This window comes from Struthio camelus, chromosome 17 (assembly GCF_040807025.1).
Source record: "Struthio camelus isolate bStrCam1 chromosome 17, bStrCam1.hap1, whole genome shotgun sequence".
Lineage (NCBI taxonomy): Eukaryota > Metazoa > Chordata > Aves > Struthioniformes > Struthionidae > Struthio > Struthio camelus.
This window is the reverse complement of record NC_090958.1, coordinates 7,055,145-7,062,613: the sequence shown is the minus strand read 5'-3', so window position 1 is coordinate 7,062,613 and position 7,469 is coordinate 7,055,145. Positions and strand designations below refer to the sequence as shown.

At 70.9% G+C, this 7,469-nt stretch overlaps 1 protein-coding gene across 4 annotated transcripts; it reads left to right on the top strand.

Moving 5' to 3' along the window:
* Positions 1-3,102: 3,102 nt before the first annotated feature.
* On the top strand, positions 3,103-7,469 carry SDSL (serine dehydratase like). Of its 4 annotated transcripts, XM_068911197.1 has the most exons (8): positions 3,103-3,207; positions 4,339-4,595; positions 4,710-4,749; positions 5,268-5,407; positions 5,748-5,836; positions 5,932-6,159; positions 6,529-6,751; positions 6,878-7,469. In XM_068911197.1, the coding sequence occupies exons 2-8, from the start codon at positions 4,437-4,439 to the stop codon at positions 7,046-7,048; spliced, it is 1,050 nt and encodes a 349-aa protein (XP_068767298.1). In that variant the 5' UTR covers positions 3,103-3,207; positions 4,339-4,436; the 3' UTR covers positions 7,049-7,469. The 4 variants fall into 4 exon arrangements, with proteins under 4 accessions (XP_068767298.1, XP_068767299.1, XP_068767297.1 ...); XM_068911198.1 differs by lacking the exon at positions 3,103-3,207 and having other exon boundaries at positions 3,893-4,595; positions 6,627-6,751; XM_068911196.1 differs by lacking the exon at positions 3,103-3,207 and having other exon boundaries at positions 3,916-4,595.

Below are 7,469 nucleotides of genomic sequence, written 5' to 3'. Positions count from 1 at the left end.
GGCGATGGGTGCCTGCGCGCGTGCGCTGCGTTTGGATTCTCCGGCGGCTTGTGTAAGGGTTGCGCTCCCGCCGCAACCTTTCCCCCAGGAGGTGGTAACGGGGCCCTTGCCGGAGCTCTGCCCCGTCTCGGCTGTCTCCTGGCCCCGGGCGGAGGTAGGAGTGTTTGCCCCCAGGCTCTTTCGGGGTGCAAAGGCGGGTAAGGTTCTGCATCACCCTCTTCCCGCAGCTGGGGGGTCCCTCTGCGTTACTCTTGGCAGTCGGTGGTGGTAACTCCTTTCTCCACCGTGTTTTGAGAGCTCCAGAAATGCGGAGACGCTTCCAGCAGCGGGCGAGTTGGCTCGTGGCGGGGCGCAGAGCGTTCGGGGGGCGCTGGCTGGCGTGGCCGCAGGAGGGATCCCACGGCTCAGACCTCCGCAGCAGCGGCACCATCCGTGTCCCTTTTGTTCCCCTTCTCCGCCACCCGCGTCCCGGCCCCGAAATGCCTGTCGCAACAATCCTCTTACCGCAGCGCCCTTGATCTGCTGCGCCACGGTGCTGCTCGTTAGGAATAACGAGGTTATTAGCGGAGGATTAATGAACGGGTGGTCGGCGAGCGCTTTGAAGGCGTGAGGTTCCCACCGGGGCCGGGCTGGCCGCGTCCCCGGCGCCCTCCGCGAGGCCCGGGCCGGGCCGTTCCCACGCTGGGGCGCATCGCGGGGCGCCCAGGGCAGGATGCCGGGGCGTCTTGGGGCGCGCGGGGGCTCGGGGGTGGCTCGCAGCGGGCGATGGGGCCGTCGCGGGGCTGGGAGGCCAGCGAGGGGCTGCACATCCCCTGCCTCAGTTTCCCCAGGGCTGGAGGAGGGTCCCGCGGCTGCGCCAAGGGGCCGCACGAGCGTTTCGGGGCCGGCGCAGAGGACGCGGAGCGTTAGGAATACAGCAGAGGCTGCTTTTCTCTCGTCCCTTTTTTTTTTTTGAAGTGGAAAACCAAACAAAGCTGGTTAAACTTCCCGCAGGCGGAGGGAGCTGGTTCGCTGGCGCTGCGCGAACGGTGCGTGGTCGGACTCGCACCGCGGGAGCCCCGGGCTGCTCGGCCCCGCTCCGGCCTCCTTCCCGAAAGGTCCCCGGCAGCGAGCAGGACCCCCCCCGCCGGCCCCTCCAGCGAGCCAGGCTGGGGCAATAGCCTGCGCGTTTGGGCTTTTTTTCCTTCCCCAAGGGCTGGCACCTGGGTCTTTGGGGCGCCCCGGGGTGAAGGGGAAGCTGGGGCCGAGCCTTAGCCCGGGGCCCTGCCTGCAGCGCGGCCGCCCCGCGCTGGGCTCGCACCACCGGGGGCCGGGGAGCGGGCGGCAGCCCCCCCGGCCGCGCTCCCCCGGGGGCCTCCGTGCCCAGCCCTGGAGCGCCTTCCTGGGGGGATGCTCCTGGTGGCCGGCTTTATAAGGCCGGGCTTGGCTCGGTGGCCAACTGAGGGGCTGGGTGAGCCCTCACCAGTCCCCAGCCCTCCTTCCCCTCATGCCAGCACCCGGCTTCCACCAGGCCCCGCTCCTGCTGCCCCCGCTGGGGGGCCTGGGACCTCCATGGGGATCAGGGACCTCCATGGAGGCCAGGGACCTTCCGGGGGACCAGAGACCTCTCTGGGGGCCAAGCACCTTCCCCAGGGACCTGCACCAGGGCTGGGAATCTCCCCTGGGGACCACCTCTGGGGCCAGGGACCTTTATGGGGGACCAGGGACCTCTGGGGGCCAAGCACCTTCCCCAGAGACCTGCACCAGGGCTGGGATTCTCCTCTGGGGACCTTCTCTGGGGCCTGGGACCTTTATGGGGGACCAGGGACCTCTCTGGGGGCCAAGCACCTTCCCCAGAGACCTGCACCAGGGCTGGGAATCTCCCCTGGGGACCACCTCTGGGGCTAGGGATCTCCACCGGGGCCAGGGACCTCTCTGGGGGCCAAGAACCTTCCCCAGGGACCTGCACCAGGGCTGGGATTCTCCCCTGGGGACCACCTCTGGGGCCAGGGATCTCCACCGGGGCCAGGGACCTCTCTGGGGGCCAAGAACCTTCCCCAGAGACCCGCACCAGGGCTGGGATTCTCCTCTGGGGACCTTCTCTGGGGCCAGGGACCTTTATGGGGGACCAGGGACCTCTCTGGGGGCCAAGAACCTTCCCCAGGGACCTGCACCAGGGCTGGGATTCTCCTCTGGGGACCACCTCTGGGGCCAGGGACCTCTCTGGGGGCCAAGCACCTTCCCCAGGGACCTGCACCAGGGCTGGGATTCTTCTCTGGGGACCTTCTCTGGGGCCTGGGATCTCCACCGGGGGCCAAGAACCTTCCCCAGGGACCTCCACCAGGGCTGGGAATCTCCTCTGGGGCCAGGGACCTCTATGGGGGAGTAGGGACCTCTCTGGGGGCCAAGCACCTTCCCCAGAGACCCGCACCAGGGCTGGGATTCTCCTCTGGGGACCTTCTCTGGGGCCTGGGACCTTTATGGGGGACCAGGGACCTCTCTGGGGGCCAAGAACCTTCCCCAGAGACCCGCACCAGGGCTGGGAATCTCCCCTGGGGACCACCTCTGGGGCTAGGGATCTCCACCGGGGCCAGGGACCTCTCTGGGGGCCAAGCACCTTCCCCAGGGACCTGCACCAGGGCTGGGATTCTCCCCTGGGGACCACCTCTGGGGCCAGGGACCTTTATGGGGGACCAGGGACCTCTCTGGGGGCCAAGAACCTTCCCCAGAGACCCGCACCAGGGCTGGGATTCTCCTCTGGGGACCTTCTCTGGGGCCTGGGATCTCCACCGGGGCCAGGGATCTCCACCGGGGGCCAAGAACCTTCCCCAGGGACCTCCACCAGGGCTGGGAATCTCCTCTGGGGCCAGGGACCTCTATGGGGGAGTAGGGACCTCTCTGGGGGCCAAGCACCTTCCCCAGAGACCTGCACCAGGGCTGGGAATGTGGCGCGCTCAGGCCTCGGGCACTCCCCGAACCGCTGCCGAGCCTCGGTCGCCGCGGAGGATTGGGGTCGGGGTGCGGAGGGGGCGGCAGCCCCGGGGCTGGACGCGGCCGTCTGGGGCCCCTTTCCCAGCGCCCGTCCGGGCCGCGGTCGGGAGCTTTCTGGTTTCGATCCAGCTCCAAGGTGACTCGGGAAAGGAAACGGCTGCCAGGGCTGGAAAAACACGGCGCGGCCGGGCAGCGGGCAGCGCCAGCCCCGGCCACCGCCATGCGGCCCGGTGCCAGGTGGGTCCCCGCCGCGGGCAGCACCCGGCGTCCCCAAGCCTGGGGCGGCGTCCGAGTTACGGGGGGGGTCCCCAAGGAGCCCTCGCTCGGGGGGGGTCTCGCCCTTTCCGCTGGGTCCCGTTTTTCTGGCTCTCCCTGCGAGTCGGGTCCCTGGGGAGCAGCCGGGAGGGAGCAGGAGAGGGGGGGTGACACTGGGGACGGGGGGGGGCCGGTGCCATCTGGCTTGTCCGCCCTAGGGGCTGCAAACCCGCGGTGCCGGTGCACTTGGCTCCTGCCCCCCTCCCCCCCCCCCCGCTTCCTGGAAAATCCCCATCCCGGGGTGGGGGCGGATTTGCCCCTTTTATCAGTCTTGGGGTAGTCGAGGGCAGGTGGGAACCGCAGGGTAGAGAGGTGGGAAGGAGACGTGAAAGCAGAGGGCAGCTTTGGCTGGCTGCTTTTGGAGTAAGAGGAGCCCGAGGCGGGTTTTTGCCGAGGAAGCCCCAGAAATGGGGGTTTCCGGAGGGGCCGAGACCCCCCTGAGAGCAGGCGGCCCCGGCGGGACGTCCTCCCCGTCCCACCTCCCCAGCGCGCCGCACGCTTTCCCGCTCCCTCTTCCTCCCGTGTTTTGCTGTTCTCCTCCTCACAAACAACCGCTTTGTTCCCACCGCTGAAAGCGGAGGCGGGGGGGGGGGGAAGGGAGGGAGGAAAAAAAAACCAAACTTCCGGAAACTTTGGCTTGTCCAAGGGCAGGAGAGCAAGGATCGACCCCAACCAGCTCTGCCCGCAGGCTCGGCCTCTGCCCGAGACGTGCGGCCCCGTTTCCCGTGCCCTGGCGCAGCCCTGCTGCCCCCCGGCTCCTCCGCAGCCCCTCACCGTGGCCACGGGTCGGGCCGTCCTGCCTCCCCAGCAGCCGGGCACCTCGGCTCGTCGATCCGGCTAGAAACCAACCCTCATTTTCCAACGATTGGGTTTTTTTTTTTTTTCTTTCCCCAAGGGAGTTGTCAGCTGCCCCAGCTGCGGGCACCGGAGCCGGCGCGGGGGGCGAGCAGCGGGCGCACGGGGCGGCCTTAGCGCTGCCGGGCTTCCGGGGGGGGGGGGGGGGGAAATTGGGCCCATCGCTTTCTTACCCGCTTCTGTCTTCTCGGGAAATAGCTCCCCTCCTTGCAGCGCCTTGGCCCGCCGAGCCGGCAGCCCTCGGACAGATCCTGGGGCTGCTGTCGCGGAGGGCGGCCAGCGGTTCCCGCGGCCCCATGGCAGCCCAGCCCGGCGGGCGCTTCCACGTCGTCTCGCCCGTCCTGGAAAGCCTGGCCTTGGCCAAGGCGGCGGGCACCAAGGTCTACATGAAGCTGGAGAACGTCCAGCCCACGGGCTCCTTCAAGATTCGGGGCATCGGCTATCTGTGCCAGGAGGTGAGCGCGGGGGGGCCCGGGCCGGCGCCGGGCGGGGGGCAGGACCGCGCTCCTGGGGGTGCGCGGAGGTGGCGCTGAGCCCTGAGCTCCTGCCCGCTCTCTCCCGGTTTCCAGGCCGCCAAGAAGGGCTGCCGACACTTCGTTTGCTCCTCGGGTAATTGGGCGCTGAGCCGGGGCCGGGGGGGGCAGCGGGGCGCCAGCGATGCCCGGGAATAAATCCCTGCTTCCCTCGTCCGTGTGCCCCCCCCCGCCCCGGGCCTGGGGTGAAGCTGGCAGCCTGCCCCAGCCGGCACCCGCCGGCGCAGCCGGGTGTCCCCACGCCACCGCGCCGGGTGCCGAAGCCTTGCGGGTCCTTGCGGCCTGGGGGGTGGGGGGGGGAGCCGGCGCTCCCCAAAACCGAGGGGGTCCACGCAGAGCGAGCGGATGGGATCCGGCCCAGGGGAGCCCGGCAGCGTGGGGGAGCTGGGGGGGGATCTAGCAGGGGGTGTCCGGTTGGGGTCCCCGGCAGGGAGGGCGGTCGGGAAGCGAGGTGGGGGGAGCTGAGCTGGGTGAGGGTGCAGCTTTGGGTTGGGGGGGGAGGTTGCAGCACCTACCAAAGGTGCAGCCCCCCCTCCGCCCGGTGGGGTGCCGGGGGGGGGGCTCGAGCCCCTGTGCACCCCGTCGTTTCTGCAGGGGGGAACGCGGGGCTGGCCGCAGCCTACGCGGCCAGGAAGCTGGGGCTGCCGGCCACCGTGGTGGTGCCCAGCACCACCGGCCCGGCCGTGGTGCAGAAGCTGCGGGAGCTGGGGGCCGAGGTGGAGGTCTCCGGCCAGGTACGGTGCCGCAGTGCCCTCAAACAGGGCCCTGGGGGGGACCCGAGGGGCCTGATCCTGACCTGCGAGGCCGTGGAGGTGCACAGACCCCCACAATCCCCGTCTCCATCCCGAAACACCCTCCTCCTGCCCCCAGCGCCCTCATCCAACGGGTCCCCGGGCAACGAGTGCCCTGCACTGATTTGAGACCCCAGCTGCCCGGCTCTGCGGTGACGAGGGGGGGCTCATCTCCGGGGAAGGCAGCTGGGTGGTGCACGGCGCTGTACGGGCTGAGGGCAACGGGCCAGGGCGCGAGGGCTGGCTGTGCGCTGAGCGCCCGCGGCTGCCCCGCTGTCCCCAGGTGTGGGATGAAGCCAACCAGAGAGCCCTGGAGCTGGCCGAGACCGAAGGCTGGGTGAACATCCACCCCTTCGACCACCCCTTGATCTGGTGAGCGCAGCTCCCCGGCCCCGAGGTCCGGGCTGCAGCCCGGCGGCCGGCTCGTCCCCCGGGGCCGCGGCCACCCCGGCTGCCTCGTCTTGCAGGCAGGGCCACGCCAGCCTGGTCCGCGAGCTGAAGGACTCGCTGGAGACCAAGCCGGACGCCGTGGTGCTGTCGGTGGGAGGCGGGGGGCTGCTGGCCGGCGTCGTGGCCGGCCTGCGGGAGGTGGGCTGGCTGGACGTGCCCATCGTCGCCGCCGAGACCTGGGGGGCCCACAGCTTGCACGCGGCGCTGGAGGCCGGCCAGCTCGTCTCCCTGCCCGACATCACCAGGTGAGGGCGGATCAGCAGCTTTTCGGGGCAGTTCAGCGGCTTTCGGGGGCAAAGCCGCATCGGCTGGGACATCGGGCTGGCCCGGCAGGTGGACGGGGCTTCCAACCCTGAATCCACGGCAGAGGGGCAGTGGGATGGTTCGGGCTCGGCCATGTGTGCAATGAGTTCGGCACGGTCTCAGCCCAGCTCCAGGGACGCGAGCTCGGCGGTGCAGTCCGTGGCTGCTGCAGCTCTGCTGGCAGTGCCAGCAGGGAAAGCACGGTTTTTCGGGACCTCGGGGGCTGCGAGAAAACCACTGTCTCGGGGAGCCCGCCGAGCCCTGGGACAGGGAGGGGGGGGACCCGGCTGCCGTGCCCCGACCTGCCGCAGGAGAGGAGCAGAGCGGCGCCGCAGGAAGGGGCTGCTTGGCGCCAGGGCTGTGCCGCAGCTCTCGTGCCCGGGCTCCTGCCCGCTCCCTCCCGCCGCAGCGTGGCCAAGTCCCTGGGGGCCAAGAGGGTGGCGGCGCGGGCGCTGCAGTGCGCCCGGGAGTGCCGGCTCGTCTCGCAGGTGGTGGAGGACGCCGAGGCCGTGCGAGCGGTGGAGCGGTTCCTGGGTGAGCCGGCGGCGAGGGAAGCCGGGGCGGGTGGGGGGTCCTGGGGGGACCGGCCGGCGGGAGCGAGCGCCCGGGCCGGGGGCTGCCGGCCCCCCTCGCGGTGGCCCACCCACCCTCTCCCCGCAGACGACGAGCGGATGCTGGTGGAGCCGGCGTGCGGGGCCGCGCTGGCCCTGCTCTACGCCGGGCGCCTGCGGCGGCTGCAGGGCGAGGGGCGCCTGGGGGCCGCCCTGGCCTCCGTCGTCGTCATCGTCTGCGGCGGCAGCGGCATCCACGCGGCCCAGCTGCGGGCCCTGAAGAGCCAGGTGGGGCTGGAGTGAGCGCCGGGGACCCCCGCCGCCCCCCGAGCGGGGAGGCCGCCGAGGGTCCCCTTCGTCCCCAAGGAGCTGCAATAAAGCCCTGGCAGAGGGAGCCTGGGAGACCTTGGTCCAGCTGGCGCTGCACGCGGGGACGGAGCTGGCACCCAGCAGCGGGACCCCCGCCCTGCTCTGCCTTGGGCAAACAACACCAGCGACGGGCTCGCACACCTCCTCCGAGCCCCGGGGCTCCCCGGCGCCGCAGGGGTCCCCGGCCCGTCCCCGCCGCCTGCTGCTGCCGGCCCGGCTCCTCTGGCGGCTTGGTGCGCCGGAGCTGCCCGCCTTCGGTAGCGAGCGCTCCCTCGCCGACTAATCACTTTGCTACTCTCTTTATGCGTTATTATTCTAATGATTATTAATTA